The sequence below is a fragment of the Rutilus rutilus genome, assembly GCF_951802725.1.
Source record: "Rutilus rutilus genome assembly, chromosome: 1".
Lineage (NCBI taxonomy): Eukaryota > Metazoa > Chordata > Actinopteri > Cypriniformes > Leuciscidae > Rutilus > Rutilus rutilus.
The window spans coordinates 7,357,663-7,382,250 of NC_140209.1; the positions used below are offsets into that span (position 1 = coordinate 7,357,663).

The 24,588-nt window shown below is 37.9% G+C and overlaps 1 protein-coding gene across 3 annotated transcripts; it reads right to left on the reverse strand.

Annotated features, from left to right (window-relative positions):
* Positions 1-1,681: 1,681 nt before the first annotated feature.
* LOC311302792 (GTPase IMAP family member 8-like) lies at positions 1,682-24,378 on the reverse strand. 3 transcript variants are annotated; one of them, XM_084428851.1, is made up of 7 exons: positions 24,250-24,378; positions 23,850-23,970; positions 9,126-9,735; positions 5,789-6,924; positions 5,579-5,676; positions 4,467-4,532; positions 1,682-4,223 (listed from the first exon to the last, which is right to left on the reverse strand). In XM_084428851.1, exons 3-4 carry the CDS (start codon positions 9,703-9,705, stop codon positions 6,302-6,304), a joined length of 1,203 nt encoding a protein of 400 aa, XP_084284977.1. In that variant the 5' UTR covers positions 9,706-9,735; positions 23,850-23,970; positions 24,250-24,378; the 3' UTR covers positions 1,682-4,223; positions 4,467-4,532; positions 5,579-5,676; positions 5,789-6,301. The 3 variants fall into 3 exon arrangements, with proteins under 3 accessions (XP_084284977.1, XP_084284975.1, XP_084284976.1); XM_084428849.1 differs by having other exon boundaries at positions 5,579-5,681; XM_084428850.1 differs by having other exon boundaries at positions 3,291-4,223; positions 4,467-4,529; positions 5,579-5,681.
* Positions 24,379-24,588: the final 210 nt, after the last annotated feature.

A 24,588-nucleotide genomic window follows, 5' to 3' on the forward strand; every position in this document is an offset into this window, starting at 1 on the left:
AAGTAAAACAATGTTTCAAATCATATATAATAGGCTACATTATAACATAATATGTCTCTTTAGAAATGGTAAACGAGGTAAACAAAAATAGCAAAAACTACATGATATAATTATGAACATATTTTCATAAAGTATGTCAATCATCATTACAGCGTCACCCTCAGGCTGCATGAATGCAAGGACATTAACATTTTTCCAAAAGTGCATATGACATGTTCAGTGACGATTAGCGTAAAAAATGTTATCAGAAAATTTATAGGCTATTAAATGAGAAGAGACGACTGAGAGTAAGCATTCACATATCACCTCTAAGTCCTTTTGATACTTGATATTCAGGCTGCCTACAGCGGTCTCGTGTTAGGCTACTCGGTCAATGAAGAATCGCTTTAATGTTAAAATGTATTTTATACACAACAGTGTTCGAATTGAGGGGGGGCTGGGGGGGTCTGGGACCCCCCATAAGCATCAAGGGACCCCCCTTAAAGGGATAGTTCACTTTGAAATTAATTTTTGATATGTTTTAGCTTACCTCAAGGGCATCCAAGATGTAGGTGTCTTTGTTTCCGCAGTAGTTTCAATTTTGATATTTTTAGGTCAAACCGTTCTTGTCTGTCAGTCATATAATGCAGGTCTACGGTCACTGTCTCAAAGAGCATGCACAAAGTCCAAATGAAAACAATTCCCCATCGTCCAAATGAAACAATTCCCCATCATAAGTACACATTGATGGCCTAAGACACGAAACGAGCGGTTTGTGTGAGAAAACGAACAGTATTTATATTGTTGTTATCTCTTGAAAACAGCACACGTCCAAATGATCTGACGGCGCGGGCGGGTATAGATATATACACTAGACGTCACCTTGGCTACTGCAGTTCATTGGAACGAAACCGTAGCCAAGCGACATCTAGTGTATATATCTATACCTGCCCGCAGGCGGGTATAGATGTATACACTAGATGTCGCCTTCGCTACTGCAGTTCATTGGGACGAAACCGTAGCCAAGGCGGCATCTATATATCTATACCCGCCCGCGCCGTCAGATCATTTGGACGTGTGCTGTTTTCAAGAGATAACAACAATATAAATACTGTTCGTTTTCTCACACAAACCGCTCGTTTCGTGTCTTAGGCCATCAATGTGTACTTATGATGGGGAATTGTTTCATTTGGACGATGGGGAATTGTTTTAATTTGGACTCTGTGCTTGTGTTTTGAGACAGTGACCATCGACCTGCATTATATGACTGACAGACATGAACGGTTTGACCTAAAAATATCAAAATTGAAACTACTGTGGAAACAAAGACACCTACATCTTGGATGCCCTTGAGGTAAGCTAAAACATATCAAAAATTAATTTCAAAGTGAACTATCCCTTTAAGGCCCAAAAAAATTACATGGGGGGGTCCCCTGGTTTTTCATTAAAACTAAAATAATAGAAACATAATTTATTAGGTAATATATTTATTTTTAATCAAAGTATTGCGCTGCCGCTCCCATTAGAAAGTAATTCAAATTAGATTTGCGTCTGAAAAGACGCTCAAATTTATAAACAGATACATTTTATTGATCGTGCCATTTATACGCCAAAAACAGTTGTTGTTTTTTTTTTGTTGTTTTTTGCGTGTAAATGATACGCACTGCAAACCCCTTGAGTAGGATTAGGGGTGTGTAGTACGTGTATTACACGCCATAAAGTGCGTATCATATGCACGCAAAAACTTTTTTTTTTGCGAATAAATGGTACGAGAAATAAATTTCGTGCTATAGATAAGCACTTTCACGAGAGTCTGGCAGAGTGAATCCTCATTTTCACCTCACGACGACGGTAAGATAATATTCTTTCTTTTATGATTGTTTGGTAATTTACAGATCTGAATAGAATTTCAGCATTAACGCTTGTCCGGGACACGTGTGTGTACGTGTTTTTTTAAGAGACAAGTGAAAGAGAATTGTACTTGCCCAACCGGACAAAAGCTCTTACCCCCAAGAGCTTTGACACAATTCGAACACTGCAAACAGAACGTAGCCTACCATTGGAGGCATGTTTGTATTAATACTGTCGTGACGTTACTTTTAAAACCTATTTCAACGTGCAGACTACGTTTTTTTAACACCTAAATAAAACGTCTCGCCAAAGTTGCATTTTGGTCTGGTTTTGTTTTCGTAGTAGACGAACGTGATATTTACGTTTTTTTGACTACCTAAAGAAAACATACCTGGTTGGTATTTTCACAACGTTTCTAAAACGTTTTATTTTGGTTACATTATTTTTTTTTTATTTTAGGTGTGATTTCTTAAACGTTTTTAAAACTGCAACATTACCTAATTGCAACCAAAAAACAACGTTGTGAAACGTTGTAAAAACGTTTTGTGTTTGCTGGGAGAACGCACCATTGGAGATTTGGCATGGTTGTATTAATACTGTCTTGACGTTTCTTTTAAAACCTATTTCAACGTGCAGTCTACGTTATTTTAACACCTAAATAAAACGTCTCGCCAAAGTTGCATTTTGGTCTGGTTTTGTTTTCGTAGTAGACGAACGTGATATTTACGTTTTTTGACTACCTAAAGAAAACATACCTGGTTGGTATTTTCACAACGTTTCTAAAACGTTTTATTTTGGTTACATTATTATTTTTTTTTTTAGGTGTGGTTTCTTAAACGTATTTAAAACGTTGCACTGCAACATTACCTAATTGCAACCAAAAAACAACGTTGTGAAACGTTGTAAAAACGTTTTGTGTTTGCTGGGATGTAGGCGCGGCCACGGCTTTTCTCAAGTAGTGGAAGATTTTTGTGCAGCATTTAGTGCAAATATTTGTTATCAGGTAATACATATTATTTATCAGTGTGTAATACCCGAATAAATAATAATGAAAAAAAGTTCAAAAGTCGGACTGTAAGCAAATGAGACAGGAGAGCATGATTTCACACCCTTATTAAAATGGCTGTAATCTGTTACCACAATAGTACTTGATCTGTTTAAAACGATTTAATTGGTATATGTCTGCTAGGTGTTAAATTAAAATTAAACATTCAAATTCGTCTAAACCTGTTATTCATTTTTTCTATTTTTGATCTGAGCGCACAATCAGAAAATCGGAAAACGAGTCGTTATTCATTTTTTCATTTTAGTTCAGGAAATAAATAATGGAAAAACAAGTCATTTTTAATTTTTTTATTTTGGGTTTTAATTTGAATTGAATGAATGATACGCGGGGTCTATTTGTAAACCGTTATTGTAAAATAAAAATAGGCTGATAAAAAAAAAAAAAAAAAAAAAAAAAAAAAACGGACTTCCAAAATAATCTGGCGGGCCAGAAAATATTGCTGGCGGGCCAGTTTTGACCCGCAGCAGGCCGCCTATTGCCGACCCCTTACTGAAAGTTGCTTTTAGCTTCTTTATAAAAGTCTCCGACACCTAGAGAACTCATACTTTTTACTACGATTTTTTGACACTTAAAGCCGGGTTCACACTGTGATTTTGGCCATGATTTGGCCGTCTGAGACAAACTTAGCAAATCCTAAAGATTCCTCTGATCCTATAAAATCTGTAGTATTTGATTGTCAGTTTGACAGTTTAATGACCGTTGAGATCAGATTTTACCTCAGGATGAAATTGTCAGTGTCAGAAGATTTGAATCAGTCCTGCAGTGACTTCTGCTACAACGACTGTCAAATGGTCATCGAAAATTGTCTGAAAAGCCGTGACCAAAATTAACGTTAGAGATTTCTTGACACCGAACGGGATGTAAAACTCATCCGTTTTTAACTCGTCTTGGTGGTCGTACAGTCTGACATTAATGACCACAGATCTTACAGCGATGATCATGTTCGTACAGTCTGACAAGCAACAATCGTAAAGGACGATAATAAATCGCAGTGTGCACTGGGCTTAAATCAAACCTTAAGATGATTCTTAAGAGAATTTCTGAGAAGTTTTATACATATGATCAACAGTAGGTCAACAAAAGCACAAACTACTGAGAAAACAATCCAGAACTGAATCCAGGAACAACACTTAACACGAACAAACAAAACAATTCAGACGAAAGACTTATTTGACACACATTTAAGTGAAAGAAATGACTGCTTTGTTTGTTACAGGAACTCATGAAAAGACTAAATCCTGAACAATACGGTCTTGTTGTTCATTAGTTGTTCAATCTGATGAAGACAAAGTTCATGATGTGTCTTGAAGATCTCACTGTCGAGTCCCTAAAACACAACGAGTTGCATCTGCTGTTAAAGATGGGATTTAGGTAATAGTGTGAACATATACATGCTAAACATGCAATAATATGCTTGTGGCCATCAGATCATTCATCAAAATCTCGTTTTATTCAATAAAAACAGACTGGTTATGTTGCTTTAACGATAAGAAATTATGAAGAAATCCTAAAACTGTTTAAGAATGTTTTACTTAAAAAGATTATAATGATAAATAAATAAATAACTCACATCTTGATTTAGTTTGAGCTGCATGAGTCTGCTGTCCTCTCTTATCTCCAGCGTGTCTGAGCTCTACTGGAATATAAATTACACTGATTTTAGAAATAATTGAGTAAGATTTACTAAAGCAAATGAGCATTCTGTATTAATGTTCTTTGTATGCTCTAATAAAGCAAATGCATTAGATATTTAATCATAAAATGAGCTCATAATCAACAGTAAGAGGAGCAAACAACACCAGTTATATAACATAAGTAGAGAAGGTATAATAGACTTAAGTATTTTGGTAAATGTTTGCTTAATATTAAAGGAGTAGTTCACTTCAGAATGAATATTTCCTGATAATTTACGTCATCCAAGATGTTCATCTCTTTCTTTCTTCAGTGGAAAAGAAATGAAGGTTTTTGAGGAAAACACTCCAGGATCCATATAGTGTCTTCAATGGGGTCCAACGGGTCAAAGGTCCAGATGTGAGTTTCAGTGCAGCTTCAAAGTCTCGACACGATCCAGCCGAGGAATAAGAGTCTCATCTAGACAAACCAGCGGACATTTATAACTAAATAAACATTTATATACTTCAAACCACAAATGCTCGTCTTGCACTAGCTGTGATGCGACACACATTACATAAATCACGTCTCGCGTGATGACAAGGTGGAAGAGCAGAACTAGTGTTTACAAACCCAATGTGCAAAGACTAACTGAAACGAATAAATAAATAGTTTACAAATAAATAAATGCATAAAAAGGTAAAACAACGATGTCTGTCGATTTTGAAGTTGGAGGAGTTTTTCACACTATCCTACATTTATGAGCCCGAACACGCGTGACCTTTCAATGGCCGATGCTTTGTCTAGAAAAGTCTCTTATTCCTCGGCTGGGATCGTGTCGAGACGTGTAGAAGTCACTATATGGAGAAAAATCCTGGAATGGTTTTCCTCAAAAACCTTCAATTCTTTTGACTGAAGAAAGAAAGACATGAACATTTTGGATGACATGGGGAAGAGGAAATTATCTGGAAATTGTAATTCTAAAGTGAACTACTCTTTTAAGAATTAAGTGTTGTTAATGCTTTAACTATAGCAGAAAATCAAAAAAGGGCAAAAGTAGTGAGAGCTCACCTCATCATCATCCTCATCCTCATCATCATCATCATGCAGCTGAAACAGTGTGTAGATGTGCTGAAGTGTTGAATAGCGCTGATAGAGATGTGCAGGTTCTGCTCTGTGTGAACACAAGTGACAGTCAATGATGATTCAGCAACTGACTTTATGCAACAAATGTAAAAAAGTATTACTCAGTTTAATATAAACAAATCTACATTTCTCTACCTGACTGCCACTGATCCAGAGTCATATATGAGCTGGATGTAGATGTTCATGTCCAGCTGTTCTGCTGTATTAGTGTTTTATTGAGTTCTCCAGCTGGAGCACAGCAGTGATTATCTGATATCAGACGTTTAAGTAAACGTGTAGACGCTTCTCTTACTGTGCTGTCCTTCTTTCTTCAGTCTCTGGATACTCTCTTTTGTTCATCAGTGTTCATATTCTTCTGTCCTGTGTGCTTTCTCACTTTCACCAGGTCTTAGTCCTCTTGCTGTTTTCTGTCCTCTTCGTCTCTGTCTCCAGTGCATCTTCTGCACCATCAGCTCCACTAACAGATGAATGATGCAGAACTGCTATAGTTTTCTCTTCTGTCTCACTTCACAAAGAGAAGAGCATGTAGACCAGAAGTGAGAATATCTCTGTCATTAACTCATCAGGTTTTCATGGAAGAATCCAGGAGTATCAACTACAGACACAGTTGTATTTTTGTTTTCTCTCTTCTTCCTCTCGTCTGAATCTCTAAGCATCTTCAAACATCTGATTACTGTAGTGTCCTCCTCCATTCTGCTCTATCATTGTGTCAATCTTCTGCAGTAGATCATTCACCTGCTCTCTGTTATTCATATCTCTATTGTTGAAGACGTGAAATCTGCCTCCACACTGATCAACTAGATCTCTTAATCTACTGTTCTCCTCAATGAGTTCCTCTACTGTCTCTCCTTCTTCTAGCTGATCTCCACGAGTGAAGAGAATGATGGAGTATTTTAACACTTCTTCACCAAACATCATCTCAATCTTCTGAGGAATCTGCAGCTCCTGATCAGTGACTCTGTAATTTACTCTGAGAACAAAGAGAAAAGCGTGCGGTCCAGGACTGGATAAATAAACACCTCTCATGATCTCTGTCACTAACTCTTCAGGTTTCATCTCAGTGTGAAAGAATCCAGGAGTATCAACTACAGACACAGATCTGCCTGAAACAGTGGCGTGAGCATCTGAACAAACTCTGGTTACTGAACTAGTAGAACTCTGAGAACTGAACTCTCTCTGTCCCAGTATTGTGTTTCCAACTGCACTCATTCCAGCACCAGTTTGACCCAGAAGAACAATCCGTCTGGATGAGAGACTGGAGACTGGAGTGTCTGGTTCAGGACAAAAACAGAAAAGAATAAAAGTGAATAAACTTGAAATGCATCTAAAGATCACATTTTTGCGTGATCAATAACACTTTTTACGCAAATAACAACCTATTTATCTCAACACATAATTCACTCACTATATTATGCAAACACATGATGTTCTTAATTTAAATAAGGGACTGTTCGTTTTTTTTATTTAAGGGGCCACCGGAGGAGTTTTGAGATCTGTTGTCAAAAAAGACATGACCCTCCCTTCGCCAGCAATACATTTTTCTATGACCCTCCAAAATGATTGTGAAAAAAGGCATGACCCTCCCCGATAATTTATTGATTAGCCTACTTCTGTACTGGTTTGCGCTTGGCAAAGATGTTCAGATAGCCATTGTTTTTTTGTTTTTTAAACCATAAACTCTTGCTTTCTCATCTTACTAGGGCTGTAACGATAGACCAAACCTACGATTCGGTTCGTATCACGATTTTGATTTTAGATTTTAAAAAAAAAAATCATGTTTTCGGTGCTGATGCGATGTGGCCAACAAAGCATCTAAAAGCTGTCACAAAGAACCGGCAAAAGTAATATTTATTAATATGTCAAATATAGCAAGCCAAGGAGACATTTTAATTGTTTATTAATAAACAAGTGTTTTCTGTGTTGACTGCAAAGATGAAGTTGACGATGCGTCGCGATCTTCTCAGAACGCGCCAGAGAGAAATGCACATTTCATAAGCAGAAAGCAGTCTGTTTTCCATCGTTTTGAATTGTTCTGTTTAAAAGTAGACATTTCAAGCTTTCTATATATTTCTCAGGTCTGTGAGGCAAGTAGCATAGCCTACCTTACGCCTCCGTGTCATGATTATCTATTTTCTACTATATTTACTTCTTATTTATTAAATCCAGATGAAACATTGATTAAAATTAAGATACAATTAATAAAAAAAACGAAATTCACTTTAAAGACAGGCTTTGTGCTTTCTGTTTGAGGTCTCTGTGATTTTTTTAAAGTCGCTTTCAGAGCAGTCGTGTCCGTAATGGAGAACTGTCATGCCCGTAACATTGGCTTTTTTTTCTTCTTTTTTTTACATAAATGCGAACACGAAAAATAAAATAAAAATAATACCTATTTTATGTTCTGTGGAGGCCGATCTTTATTCATCCGGTGGGTATATATCTTTTGGTTTGCACAGTGTAATTTATAGAATTACTAAAAAAATATTTTGCCACCTAAAAGTTAAAGATTTTTTGTGTCGTGTCACGTGTATTTCCCTCATATTAAATATAAAACGCATGTGTAGTAGACTGATATTTTTCTAATGTCTTGACTCCTTTCAGACGTTTCAAAATATTGGTATTAAATGCATTTTCTGAGAATTTATATTTCAAGTTTTGACTGCAAATGTCACGTCCATAACACTGGAATCGCCCAATTTTAACGAATTTATCCTCAACTAGTTTTTGTGGTGTAGCAGGTGTACATATTTTATTATGTTAGCTTAAATAATACTAATAGTAATTTAAAGATGTGGTAGCCCTACATCTTACACATCGTGGAAACAAAATAAGAATGGAAACTAAATAATATCGCGCTACAGCGCACACTCTATCAGCTGCAGTTCTGGCGCCTCAGTCCCAATACTGTAAAACTCAACGTACATTCACATCACATGTTAATGCAGCGGTAGAGTTACACTCACAGGACACAGTGCACTTATTCGCAATCACAAAAGTTCATTATTTGCTCGTGCTTTAAAGCTTTGCTGGGTAAACATTTCTTTGGCATACTGTTCTGACATGATGCACTTTTTCTAAGCGTGAACTGAAGTGCACGCGCACTGTCAAACAGCGCCAAACCGGATTTTTGTTGGGTCAGACCCATCTGATATCGAAGGGGGGCTGATAACGCGAGATCAAAATGGAATAAATGGAAAAAAATAGCACCAAACAAGCCACTTTGAAATGTTGCTGTTTTCATGAATATAAAAGTTGGATGACCCTCCCCTCAACAAAGAATAAAAAGACATGACCCTCCCCTATTTTCCTCCGGTGGCCCCTTCCATAAATACCGAACGGTCCCTAACTGCAAGTTTGGCTTGTAGTGGTCTACTTGCATATTAAACTCAAGAGACATTCAGTGGAAAAAAAATGCAGTTCGTCTTCAACGTGATCCACTATAAAAAAAAAAAAAAAAAAGTACAATAACACTCACCCTTTAACCCCAAAGATCTCTGGATAATGTTTACAAGAAGTCTTGCTTGGTCACTTGGTCCTTTTGTCTTGTTGTTGAACACATGGTATCTCTGATCATATTTCTGAACGAGTTTCTTCAATGGTTCAGACAGATTAATGAATTCATCAATTGTCATGTTTTCCTCCTCCAGTTCGTCTCCTTTGGTGAAGAGAATCCAGGTTTTCTTCAAGCGCTCTTCTCCCAGCAGCTCCTCAATCTTCTCTACAGTTTTTCTCTCTTTTCCAGTGAATCTGTCAGGTTTGATGACCAGCAGAAACACACAGGGACCTGATTCACATCTCTGAAGAACATATTCATTTATCATCTGCTGAATCTCTTCGTCACTCATGTGTGTGTTGAATAATCCTGGTGTGTCATAAACAGTGACGCGTCGTCTACAGACAATCCCAGATTGAACAGCAACAGTTTGTGTGACAGAAGTGGAGCTTTTCTTTGATGTGAAAGCTTCTCGTCCCAGTATTGTGTTTCCTGATGAACTTTTGCCAATTCCTGTTTTTCCCAGTAACACCAAATTCAGACCTGCCATCCCTTCTGCCATTTTTAAGATGTGGCCTAAAGGCAAAACGTGCTGCAAGACAAAAATGAACACACAGTTTTTCCTGGCTCAAAATGAGGCAGAGGTGGTAAAATCCTGATCCTGGCTGGAGAAAACACTTTTTACAAGCACATATTTTAGGTATTTGAACAATAAGGTAATCAGATTGTTATTTTGAGGACACTATCATATACTGTTTCTCCCACAGGATTTTGTGAAATTGTGGTGGTTGGACCTTGGTCCTGCAAGGTGGGTCCGGGGAAATTTTGTACATTTTAAAGATAAATTCATTAATCTGGTGCACTTTAATAGTTCAAATGAAGAGCTCCAACCCATGTTCAGTGTGCAAATTGAACAAAGAAAAAGTCTGTGTTTTGACTTGTACCTAAACTTTAAAGGAGGTTCTAGGGCTTGTGTACTACATACAGTGAGGAAAATAAGTATTTGAACACCCTGCTATTTTGCAAGTTCTCCCACTTGGAAATCATGGAGGGGTCTGAAATTGTCATCGTAGGTGCATGTCCACTGTGAGAGACATAATCTAAAAAAAAAAATCCAGAAATCACAATATATGATTTTTTAACTATTTATTTGTATGATACAGCTGCAAATAAGTATTTGAACACCTGTCTATCAGCTAGAATTCTGACCCTCAAAGACCTGTTAGTCTGCCTTTAAAATGTCCACCTCCACTCCATTTATTATCCTAAATTAGATGCACCTGTTTGAGGTCGTTAGCTGCATAAAGACACCTGTCCACCCCATACAATCAGTAAGAATCCAACTACTAACATGGCCAAGACCAAAGAGCTGTCCAAAGACACTAGAGACAAAATTGTACACCTCCACAAGGCTGGAAAGGGCTATGGGGAAATTGCCAAGCAGCTTGGTGAAAAAAGGTTCACTGTTGGAGCAATCATTAGAAAATGGAGGAAGCTAAACATGACTGTCAATCTCCCTCGGACTGGGGCTCCATGCAAGATCTCACCTCGTGGGGTCTCAATGATCCTAAGAAAGGTGAGAAATCAGCCCAGAACTACATGGGAGGAGCTGGTCAATGACCTGAAAAGAGCTGGGACCACCGTTTCCAAGGTTACTGTTGGTAATACACTAAGACGTCATGGTTTGAAATCATGCATGGCACGGAAGGTTCCCCTGCTTAAACCAGCACATGTCAAGGCCCGTCTTAAGTTTGCCAATGACCATTTGGATGATCCAGAGGAGTCATGGGAGAAAGTCATGTGGTCAGATGAGACCAAAATAGAACTTTTTGGTCATAATTCCACTAAACGTGTTTGGAGGAAGAAGAATGATGAGTACCATCCCAAGAACACCATCCCTACTGTGAAGCATGGGGGTGGTAGCATCATGCTTTGGGGGCGTTTTTCTGCACATGGGACAGGGCGACTGCACTGTATTAAGGAGAGGATGACCGGGGCCATGTATTGCGAGATTTTGGGGAACAACCTCCTTCCCTCAGTTAGAGCATTGAAGATGGGTCGAGGCTGGGTCTTCCAACATGACAATGACCCGAAGCACACAGCCAGGATAACCAAGGAGTGGCTCTGTAAGAAGCATATCAAGGTTCTGGCGTGGCCTAGCCAGTCTCCAGACCTAAACCCAATAGAGAATCTTTGGAGGGAGCTCAAACTCCGTGTTTCTCAGCGACAGCCCAGAAACCTGACTGATCTAGAGAAGATCTGTGTGGAGGAGTGGGCCAAAATCCCTCCTGCAGTGTGTGCAAACCTGGTGAAAAACTACAGGAAACGTTTGACCTCTGTAATTGCAAACAAAGGCTACTGTACCAAATATTAACATTGATTTTCTCAGGTGTTCAAATACTTATTTGCAGCTGTATCATACAAATAAATAGTTTAAAAAAAATCATACATTGTGATTTCTGGATTTTTTTTATTTAGATTATGTCTCTCACAGTGGACATGCACCTACAATGACAATTTCAGACCCCTCCATGATTTCTAAGTGGGAGAACTTGCAAAATAGCAGGGTGTTCAAATACTTATTTTCCTCACTGTATGTGCAGATCAGCTGTAACTTCACCTGAATCTGCTGTTAAAAATGAATCATCCACCCGCCAACCACTCTAACTAATGATATTCTATGATTTAGGAATCTGCACCTGAACATTACATTGAGAATTTTAATAATTGTAGTGTTAAGCGGGCTGCTTTTAAATGAACATTCAAACTTAACCCTCTGGGGACCAAAAACGCGCCGGCGCGTTTGCCTCGGTTTTTTTCACATAGCAGCAAAATAGACTTAAAATACTCAGTTTATTTTTTTCATATTTCTTAAGCCTGTATGACAATAAATGACGGTTAAATGTCTTCTTTTTTATGGGTTCACTTAAAATCGAAATAAAAATAGGGTGTGCGTTCTGCCACCCCGTCTCCATGAACTTTTTTTTTGAGCACATCTATAAACCGAAACAAAACTCAGCGAATAATTCTCACACAGACAAGAGCAGTATATCTTTATAATCATTTAAGTGTGTACTTTTAAATTATCTAATTCAAATCGAAAACAAATATTCTCTGTTTAAGTAATTTGTATGAAACCAACAAGATCTCCAGTTTCTCAAACGCTTGCTCATTAGTTTTAATGTGACCACACCCACGGGCGCAAAAGAGATTCACATGCAAATCGTCCACGTGAACGCAAACCTGTAAACGCCCTCATTACCTCAAAAACAAAGCACCAAACTTCATCATTCCTCTGATTTTCATTGAGTTTGGAAGACACGCTGTGACCTTACATTTGATTTACTTCAAAAGAAGAACGCGATTTGAAAATGAGAAAGATTTTAAGGTAAGAAATGTATTCTGAATTATATTAGTTAGCGTGATATTGTTGCATAAACTTTACATTGTAGTTGAACTGTTGCTAGACTAAAATGTATGATATCGATGGAAACATGTTGAAATATGAACTATAGACAGGTTGGCAACCTTTAAATGCTAAATAAATATACATGTGACACTTAAATGCGTTATGCTCTTTAATATAAAACATAGCATGATATTAAAGTAGGCTAGTATGAGTGTTTACACTAACATGATGAATATTACAATGTATAGAGTGGTGTTTACTATGAAATACTGTTTGTGGATATCTGTTCACACAGCCAGAAAAGTAATTTTTCGAGGAGTGACTTGATCGCTTCAGTAAATAGTATATATAAATATATATATTAGGGGTGTAACGGTTCACAAAATTCACGGTTTGGTTCAATACGATACAGTGGTGGCACGGTTCAGTTCGGTACATTTTTGATACAGCAAAAAGAAAGAAATGCCAGAGAAATTCCCTTGATTTTTTAATTTATTAATTAAAACTAACCTTATAAAGTATGATTTTTTTTATTTTGAACAATGATGGAGCGGTGTCGGGGGGTGTCTTCTTAGCAGCATATAAAACAAAAACAGCTCCTTATAAAAAAATGAAATGTATTAGCCCATTGTAGTTAAACAAAGGTTTATTTTATTTTAGTTTTATTTTAAGTTTGCAAGGCTCCAGGTTAACATCTGAGGGCAGCAATTTTATTCATAATGTCGAAATAATTCAAAAGCAAAACGATTAAAGGTGGCAGCCACCTACCGGTTACAATGGTAATTTAATGTCTTTTTTTAAAATAAGTGTTTTTTCCTACATCTAGAAACTTAGTTTTATAAATGGGGGTAATCTTTGAAGGATGAACAAAATAATGTTTTGGTCATCACAATAAAAATAACATTTAAATATATGATAGTGCTAGAAAAAGATATGTTATGTACTTGAAAGCATTTTACTATTCATACCTATTCATACGCCTTTTCATTATTTTTCTCACATGAATAGGGTAAAAATGTAACCTTTAGATATCACCATGAAAATTACTGAGTTGATTACTTACATCAAGACAAATGGTGCATAATCTAATTACAGATGTGCTAATTTGCATAAATACCAATGACACATCAAGGATGTTAAGAGGCAAAAAGCAGGTTTAATACTTGCCCCATTGAAGTCAACAGGGTGCACATTTTAAAAATAGAATAACTCGGTGTAGGCAACACCGATTTTTGTCGTTGTTCTCTGTATTGACAGCACTCCAAATGTACAAAAAAATGAGCTCAATGTTAAAATTGACCGGAGTTCTCCTTTAACAATGCAAATCGGAGATCAAGTCTTCTTCGCTGCTCTAAACAGTGGTTGCCCGCGGCAACACAGGAAGTTGTGCTGTATTGCTGTTACCACAAGCAACCACTACTTTTTAGAGCAGCGAAGAAGAAACTAAAACGCGCGCTAGCAGTATGTCCGCTGTTTGGCAATATAACCGACACAATTATTGAGTTTATTGTTCTGGATGACCAGCCGCTGTCAGTCGTCGAAAACATTGGATTTTGCCGCTTAATTGAACATTTGGAGCCCCGGTACAGTTTGCCTGGTCGCAGATACATCTCTGAAACAGTGCTCCCTAAGCTATTCGAGACAGTGCGTGAACACATTTCATGTAAACTAAAAGATGTGCAAACAATCAGCTTTACTACCGACATCTGGAGCTGCGACGCGACCCTGCTGTCTTTACTGAGTTTTAAAGAGATTATTTTCTTATTCATATATATTTTTTTAGATTCCTAGATTTATTTGTTGCTCTGTTTTTTATACAGTTATATTGTAAAACTAAAATACCTTTTTCAGTTAACAGTATCAGATTTGTGGCTGCATTTGAAGTTCTTTTTCAATTAATATACTACTGTGAAATGTATGTCGGATAATAAAAATACTCTAGTTCACTGTATGTATTTGTTCATGTTTTATTAAGGGATAAGTCTGAAGCACACCATAAAATAATTCTATCAATTCATACAGGGCTAGTATGAATTGCAGCTGTATAGATACACACCCTGAGTCCAGGTTAAGGCTGGGCGATAAAATGATAACGATATGTATTGCGATAGACACGTAATCGATATCAATAAAAAATGTGTTCAATATTTTTTTTTTCCTTCGTCGGAAGAAACCAGAAACTTGCGAAGCAAGTTTGGTTGCATGAACAAGGCACTCACTCTCTGGTAACCTAGCAAGGTAGGGAGTGACGGGCTTAAGGGGGTCGCACACCAGACGAAAAGCGCAGAGTGGACAACTCGAGGTATCGCACACTTTCTTAGTTTATGGCCAGCAATATTGTTATGTTTAAAGGTGCTCTAAGTGATGTCATGCGTTTTTTAGGCCAAAACATTTTTTGTCACATACAGCAGTCATCTCCTCACTATCCGCTAGCTGTCTGTCCCCTGAACACACTGTAAAAAAACACGGTCTCTCTAGACACCACAGGCTCCACAAATGGCAACAAAAACAAAACACAACAAACAGTGTTCCAGCCAATAACCGACAAGAATTATTTGGGGGTGGGGTTTGGGAGGTAGTGCGCGGATGAGGAGGGAGGGTCTAGCTAGCCTCCGTTCTGTTTGACAACACTTCGAACGTCAACAAGAAGTGACGTCACCCAACATCACTTAGAGCACCTTTAAGGACATTATGGTATTAAAGGGTAAGTTCGGTATTTTACACTTAAAGCCCTGTTTACAGATCGTTTCTGATGAAATAGAACGGTTAAGATTAAATTTTGGACAAATGCTGCTGTCCCGAGAATTTTAGGTTTATTTCGCTTTCCCTAAAACCTCTAGAATGGCTGCATAGGTGCACTCGAACAATCCTTCATAAAACACATTAAACTTTCGTTTACAAAGACGTGAAACTCACCGAGTGGTCAGGGGTGTTCACTGATATGCTCACACTAAAATCGCTGCAAAAGATGCTTTCCAACAGGTGTTTTACCATTCGTTGTAAAACTGTGGATCTATTTTTCCAAACGTCTCACACCCGTAGATTCTTCCGTTGAGAGCTTGAATAATAGACACTCCAGCCTAGGGCTGGGCGATATAGCTGAAAACTATATCACGATATAAGTGTTTCATATCGGTCGATATCGATAATTATTGATTTTTTTATGACCAATTTAAATGACCAGGAGACAAATATATTACATTTAAACATGTTTTATATTAAAGGGGGATGTAAACAAAAATTATATTGCATCACAATAAGTGTATTGTGATTAGGGCTGAACGATATTCTGTTTTAACATCGACATCGCGATGTGCAAATGAGCGATAGTCACATCGCCGGAACATGCGATGCGAAGGGTAACGTTAGTAGCACCCATAGTGTAAGAGAACGGTAGCACACAGTAAACACGAGTTTGTTGTATGGCTTTTTGCTGGGGTGACATGCGCGTTCCGCGTGCCTGCACAGTGATTGTTTGCTCTGCCGCGCTCACAGCCAACAGCCAACATTCACTGGCAATCCTATAGCTAAAAATGCGCGACGAAGAGGATCCTCCGCAACAAAATCAAATCAGCTATTTGGGACTAGCCTATTTCGTCTACAAAAAGGAGGATGTTGACCAAAAAGAGGTAGGCTACTTTGCTGGAGTGTTATAAAGATGTGGATGGTTGTCTTTTTTTAAAAATCGTTTTGTGTTCGCATTTATGAGGAAAAAACAATGTTACGTAACATTATGGACGCGTCACGCGACCGTTATGAAAGCCGCACTAAAAGACGGCTTTAAAACTTTCACAGAGACCTCAAACAGAAAGCACAAAGCCTTTCTTTAAAACGAATTTCGTTTTGTATTAATTGTATCTTAATTTTAATCAGTATTTCATTATCCAATTTTCTGGATTTAATAAATAGGGCCTGGCCTAAAAATTAAATATAGCAGCCAGCGCCTGAACTGGAGATTAAGCTGTCATCCATGAACCGAAACTCAGCATAAAAGGTAGCCTACTCGCCTCACACACCTAAAAATAACAATAATAATAAAAAAATAGAAATATAACTATTATCTACAGAAGAACCATTAAAAAAAAATGAATCTGTATGAAAAGTGCATTTCTCCCGATCACTGCTGCGAAGATCGCGAGTCAGTATTGTCAACTTAATCTTTACAGAAAACACTTGTTTATTAATAAACAATTAAAATGACTCACTGTAATATTTGACATATTATTAATCATTACTTTTGCTGGTTCTAGGTGCCGTTTACATGAACGCGTCACTGAATCAGCACAGAAAACATAATTTTTCGGGTCCTAGAACCTGAAGAACGTTAGGTCCTGTGTAGAACGTTCACCGAATTCTGAGAGAAATATGTTTCTGGAATAAAATATTAAGTGGCCTTTTTGTTACTTGTAATGAAGCTTGCTTATTAGTGAAATTATTAATAACATGGAATGGTAATAACATGGAATGCTCGCAATATCGCGATATATATCGTTGGGAAAAAAATATTGCAATGTATTTTTTTTCCCAATATCGTGCAGCCCTAATTGTGATTGTCAAAACATGTTTGTAACTAAACTGAATTTTATTACATTTAGTGACAACATGTTACAATGTTTACATGCTAGCCTACAATTTCTGGTATGCTATGCTTTTTTATTATTTCAATTCAATTATTGTGATTTGATTTAATATTGACTCATTTGGATAAATAGGTAGGCTACACAAGATAGGCATTCATTTTTCTCAAGAAAAAAACAACTCACCTAATGCTGTAAACATACAGAGATGTGCTGGCAGTATGTAAGGTTAAAAATAACTCAAATTAAATATAATGCGTTTTTTTATTATAATAACTTTATTTAATGATACAAGTAAAAATATTATAAATATGTAATATATAACACAAATGTAGCGCAATTTTCTAGCCAACTAAGGTGCTATAGCCTATTATGGTCATTATTTCCTGAGGTAAATGTTATGTGACATAATTGTTCTCCAGCTGTATTATTGACCCCTTTGTTTGATCGATTGGTCGATATTATGTATGAGGAATAGACATTTCGGTAAGTTGTACTGTATCTTTCAACAGTGTTCATTCGTGTTCTGTTTATTTATCGTTAACTTAGGCTACTGCTAGAGATGATCTGTTCACGTGCCGCTAAGGATCTGTCGCGTCACATTTACAAGCGCCAAAACGGTATTTATTGTTTGAATTTCGTAATAAAAGTTACAGAATCTGAGAGCTGAGATTTTTATATATATAACCTGCTCTGTCTTGTATGTCGGTCTCCGTATCCTCTTTGCTTCGCGATTTTCTGTGCTTGAGAAAATGGATGTGTGGAGCGTGTGAAAAGTGTAAATTGCGTGATTCTCACGGTGAATGCGTGAGAGTTGGCAGCTATGTATTATAATGTCAATTTAATATAAAACTATGTAAATGGCGCTCTGTGGCGCGGCAGGATTTTAAACACGGTCCTGAGCCGTTGCTGGGTGAGCGGACAGACGCCGTATTGCGCCGCCGGTGTGTGTGTGTGTTACTAGGGGTGGGAATCACCAGAGGCACCACAATACAATATTATCCCGATACTTGGGTCACGATACGCTATTATTGCGATTTTAAACATATTGCGATATTCTGCAAAATATTGCAATTTATTACCTTTTTCCAAATTCAAATTATGTCCGCAAAGGAAAACTGTCAACATCTGTTTGTTCATGTCACATCAATTTTAATAATCTCCGTTAATAATCTGCGTTAATAATCTGTTACACAGAAGAACTTTATTATATTAAATATTAATCAAAAATGATTCACACCTTCACAAAATCCAAACATTCAGTGTAAGAGTAAAACAATGACATAACATTATTTCTAGTAAGTTTATTTGATTCACATCTTTTTAGTTTTGACCTCGACAACCCAACTGCATTTACCGCAAACAGTCTAAACTAAAAGATTGTTTTGGTTGAATCGGTTCAAAGGAGTAGTTCGTGAATCAGACGTGTCATTGGCGGACTTGTACAACGCGTGTGATTATCCCGGCAGTCAGGACATCGCACAAGATTTGTCAACACAGAAAACATTTCATCATTGGATTTTGTTTTGTTTATTGAAAGTGTTTTTCATGTCAGCTGAATGTGCGGAACGCTTTTCAGAGAAGATAAGGCAACGTAAAAGTTTTTCTTCTTTTTTTTTGCACAACACCCAGCAGTAATTCAGGGAAAAAATACCCGAATGCTGCACGAGAAACTTCGGTCTTCCGATCTTTTACCATCGTGTCAATTCTCAATTGGATTTTGATTAATATGCGCGAGGGAGCGAGAGTGAGAGAGAGCAAGACAGTTTGAAGACGTGTGCGCTCTCTCTCTGCTCGTTTTCAGTAATATGCGCATTATCGCAAGCGCAGCAGTCATGTACATCACTCACCGATCAAATAAGGCTTTGGCGAGACAAAAAATTGCTTGTGAGAGAGACGCGTGAGTGACAGAGAGACGGAGGAGAGCAGGGAAAGAAAATGCCGCTGAATGAATATGCTGCGTGTTTTAAATTGCGTAAAAATTTTTTTTATAACGAAACGCATTATGTGGCCGGTGTTGATTCTGTGGCGCATCGCCACGAATATAGGATGCGTTCTTCTTTTTTTCTTTCTCTGATGCTGCCATGTTTATTTTATCTACGTCCTCCTGCACGCTGACAGTCAACCCGACAGTCACCCCGCTGACCTCACCAGAAAACAAACAGCACCATCTAGTGGACTGAATGAGCAATTGATTTTTAGCATTCTACTACCAAAGTTAAATTCTCATGTGTAATTTAAATAATAAAAGATCGATACTTGGCGCCCGTGTATCGATACAGTATTGCCACAGAAAATATCGCGATACTATGCAGTATCAATTTTTTCCCCCACCCCTAGTGTTTACACTGATGTGTTTTAAGACTTGGCGCTATAAACTGAGAAAGTGCGCGTCCGGTGTGCGGACCTTGAGTTGTCCTAGACGCGACGCGGTGCGACCCCCTTTACATGACAGGCTGTTAGCGTGTCACCCAGTATGTTGCTATGTTACTAGAGAGTGAGTACATTTGTTCATGCAACCAAACGTGCTTCGCAACCTTTGATTTCTTCCGACGAAGGAAAAAAATAAATATCGAACGTTTTATTGAACGCATTTTTTATTGATATTGATTACGTGTCAATCGCGATACATATCGTTATCGTTTTATCACCCAGCCCTACTCCAGCCCAGTTGGTGGCGATAATGCACCTTTGCCAATTGCAAGCAAACCGCTGGCATTTCATTGAATACACAGAAGAAGCAGAAGAAGAAGCGGCGGAGTAATACCGTACCTCACACAGCTCTTTCAATACAACTCAATGGAGTTGGACAAAAACTACGATAAAACCTGTTGGAAAGCATCTTTTGCAGCGATTTTTGTGTGAGCATATCAGTGAACACCCCTGACCACTCGGTGAGTTTCACGTCTTTGTAAACGAAAGTTTAATGCGTTTTATGAAGGATTGTTCGAGTGCACCTATACACCCATTCTAGAGGTTTTAGGGAAAGCGAAATAAACCTAAAATTCTCAGGACAGGAGCATGTGTCCAAATTTTAATCTTAACCGTTCTATTTCATCAGAAACGATCTGTAAACAGGGCTTTAAGTGTAAAATACCGAACTTGTCCTTTAAGATAATATCTGTACTATGTTATGATTGTACTGTACGTATTGGATTGCTCATATTGAGTTACGGTACTCTGCCTTTGTTTAGCCATGCGTCAATATGAAGTTACTGTGCCGATGTTCTATCAAATAATGCTACCTACCAGATTGTACAGTGTTCTGCCTTTGTTTTACTGTCCATTGAAATTGAAATTACAGTGTAGCCTGTGTACTTTGTACAGCTTCAATCAGTCCCTGTAACTTCTGATGTCCTCAGAGCTTTGTCCTGCACAAACGCGGTCAGAACATTTAGTAGGCTATGGTCTGAACTCGCTCCATTGACAAACGTGCAATATCGATCACGAAAGATACAGAGTTGACAGAAAAATATTACACATGCAAACTCTCTACGATCTGCTTTTGAAGAAAAATCGTAGTATCGTGCAGTCTATCAGTTTGCAGTTCTGGCACCTCGTCTCAACATAGACAATGCGGCGTATATTCACAACAAATGTTAATGCCGAGGAACGGGACACTGCAGTTCACTAAAGTTCATTATTTGCATGTGCTTTACAGCCTTGCCGGGTAAACATGTCATAAAATTCTGTCATTATTTACTCACTCTTATGTTGTTCCAAACCTGTATTAATGCTGAACACAAAAGAAGATATTTTGAAAAATGTGGCTAACCAAATAATAAGAATCATGTATAATTAATAAGAATCAATGTTTAATTTATACAGTGAAGCTTGTTGTTTTATTTTCATATTTGTTCATTTAATTACTTTCTTCAATGCTGTTAAATGCACCTACTGTAGCTGAAAAATAAAGCACTGTTTATTTCATTTGTATATTAAGATGTGTATGTGTAATGTGCATCTTTGTTCTTAATTTTTAATAACAAAGAAAATAATGCTAAAGATTTTTTTACACTGTTTTTTCCATGGTGAATATGATTTTCTTAATTGTTCTTTTAAATGTATGATCAAATGTTTTTCTCAAACATTCATACTATTGTAACGTCTGACAAGGGACTATTATAACCCTTGAACAACAAGACAAGGGAGGATCCGGTTCTGAATTTATAATCAGAACGCAAGATCAACTAACACAAAAGTCAAACTCACTCGCTCGTTTCTCTCTACCGGCCTTTCCCGAAATCACTGAATTAACCCTATAACTGCCAATGCAAAATAAAAACAGCAGAGTGGGGGTTCAATCTTCAGCTGGCTGGCAGGAGCCGCCACTGGCATGTCACGTGACCTGTCAGTGGCTGGCTAGTTGTCTGAAAGTCTGCCTTTGGCAAGTTTCAGAAACCATTGACTTTTGGCAGTTTTGTGTTTTTGGGTTTCTGCCTCTCTAGCTCATTTAGTATGCATCTGTTGATATGATTATGTTATTTTGCATGATTGGTGTTTTAGAGAATTTATCCCAATTAAACCAGTCAAATGGCCATGATCAGACTGAAAACCTACTGATGCTTTGCTGGACGCTCTATCCAGTCAGCTGCAACACTCTGAACGACTCGCCTGAGATGAGGGAACGAGTATTGCGTAAGCTTACGCTATGGGAAAACTACTTTTCTCAAGAATATTGAAGCCAAAAATTATCCTTTCATTTTTCTTTAATGTAAAACGCAGTGCTGCAGCAACAGCAGACCTAAGCGGGACAGCTCACGCGCTTATTGGCTGCTATACAGCAACTGCAGCAACTGCAACAACCTATGGCGAGGTAGCCGAGACGTACGAACCAATGAGGGCGCATCGCGCCCCCTGCGTGCCACAGTGGCTGGCAGTGACGTGCGGTGATGTCTTAATGAGGCTAGGCAGTAGTAGGCACTGAGTTATGAAAGCCAGATTTGATTTATTGTTTAGGCTAATAATACATAATAACAGTAAACGTTACGCACAAGCGCGGCATATCAAGAAATGTACAAATCAGGATGTATATCGTGTATTTTCTCTCTCTCTCTCTCTCTCTCTCTCTCTCTCTCTCTCTCTCTCTCTCTCTCTCTCTCTCTCTCTCTCTCTCTCTCTCTCTCTCTCTCTCTCTCTCTCTCTCTCTCTCTCTCTCTCTCTCTCTCTCTCTCTCTCTCTCTCTCTCTCTCTCTCTCTCTCACACACACACACACACACGCACGTCGCACACACACAATCGCGGCACACAGGCACACACACCGGTAACATGTCCGCTCCAGCATTAGAATGCAACCATTCTTAATCCTTATTGTTGCACAGCAGCCAAAAGTAAAACCACACACTGCTCAATTGAATATGAAGGCATAATGGCTTGCATTAATTCAACCATATTTATCAATTCAATATTAAGCCCAAAATAGTTTTTGACTCACCAATCGGTAGATTATTTGCAGCCTACATAAAATTCATCCGCCGCTCTTTCCTCGTGAAGACGTCGATCACAGCTTTGTAAAACTCGTCTTTACCGGCCTTCAGTTTGCAAAGTCTCTGGCTCTCAATTTAATTTTTTTTAACTCTTGTGATGACAGCCGGTGCTGTCATTTTGGCTTTGAATTTGGCGCGGGGATTAGGCATGTAGGCTAGCTGTGGTGTAACGTTAATGACGTTAGCTGCGCAAATGTCGAGTAATATCTCGATTTTAATTGGTCCATGTCTGATATGTTACGGAGATGTTACGGGCATACCATATTTACGTCCAAAGGCACAGCAGAGTTGTGCTTTTTGACGTACATGTTAAAGAATACAGGATCGAAGTGCGCATGCGCAACACGGGTTTTTCGCTTGCCGTCTGCAATGAATGGACAGTAAAAGCACTGCTTATTCTACGATTTGTTTTTATTTGATTATGCGTAACTGCTACATTTGTCATCATAACGTCTAAATAATTGGAATAACACACATATTGCATATATAAATCACAAGAATAAACAGTAAAAATAAAAATACAAGTTTATTATTTAATAAAAACATTTTTTTTTTTAATTTTGGCAGGGTAGGCAGTGCCTAGTTTGCCTACCCAGACCGCACGTCACTGGTGGCTGGTGGTCAAAAAAGTTAACTTCAGGCCCTGGTCACTGGGCTGGCCCAATCACATCTTTAATGTTATATATATATATATATATATATATATATATATATATATATATATATATATATATATATTTATTTATTTATTTATTTATATTCATCACTGTGGAGTATAGTTCAATTATATTAATAAATTACTTTTTTTTTTTTTTTTTTTACTTATTTCATCTATTAAATCTCACTCGTTCCTACTCACTCATTACATGGCACACTTATTTATTTGTTGTTTTTTTCTTTTTGGGGGGTGGGGGGGCAAAATTGTTGCTGCATACACACCCCTCCTGAGTCTCTCAGTTAAATGTATGTGTTAATGTAGGAGAGAGAGAGAGAGAACACGCATTATATGAGTAGCCTATAGCAGATTTGGGGAGGGCCCATTCACTGGACCTTTTCAGGGGCCCAGTTATTTCTGTGGGCGGGCCTGGTTCGGAGTATACTTTCTCCCATAAAGCCTCTGTTTCAGATCATATTCAGAATAAAATGAACACAAAGAATGCAGAACTTTCTGAATCAGCAACCAGGTTGGATTCATCCAGTTTGACGAAGATCAGTGAATGTAACCATACCCACCGTTCCACATGTCCGATGACAATCTTGGTTGTTTCCCCGATTTTCTCAGCATATTAGGATGCTAGGCTAGCATGCTCTCCCAAATTAACCTTCATTTGCACGATGAATGTGGAATAACGACCTATTTAAAATAAAAGAAGCGTAAGAAAATTAAAAACAACCGTCTTCCTCGAATAGGCCTATCTCAGTTTTCAGATTTCCCACGTAGAGAAATTGTAAACGTTAATGTGAACACACGTAAAGACAGCTCGAACTTTATGAGAAGAACATTTCCAGTGTCACTGAAACGTTGTGACACTGAAATTTTCCCTCTTCATCTATCATCATAAAATCTATCTCAAATATCATTACCATTACACAAGTCAACATAAGCGTTAGGGGAAGAACATTTTAAACTTACCTTACAAAATAAATATCCTTGGAGAAAATGCTTAAATACTTCAGAATTGCCGTGCTGTACGAACGGACCCCGTTTCCTTTTCGATGAAACGACGAAAGGACTAGCATATAGCATTGCAAGCACAAAGTGGAAGCATAGGGGGAGCTAAGGCTCTTCTTCTTTTGATTTGACTATGGGCCAGCTTAAGGGTGCATTACTACCACCACTGGACTGGAGTGTGGAGCAGATGATCGAGAGCAGTTTTTGTGAAGAGAGACGGAGAAAATATGTTTTCGTCATAGTCTGGCTTAATCATAAAATGTTAACAAATGTGATTGTTCCCTTTAAAATTATTTTTTT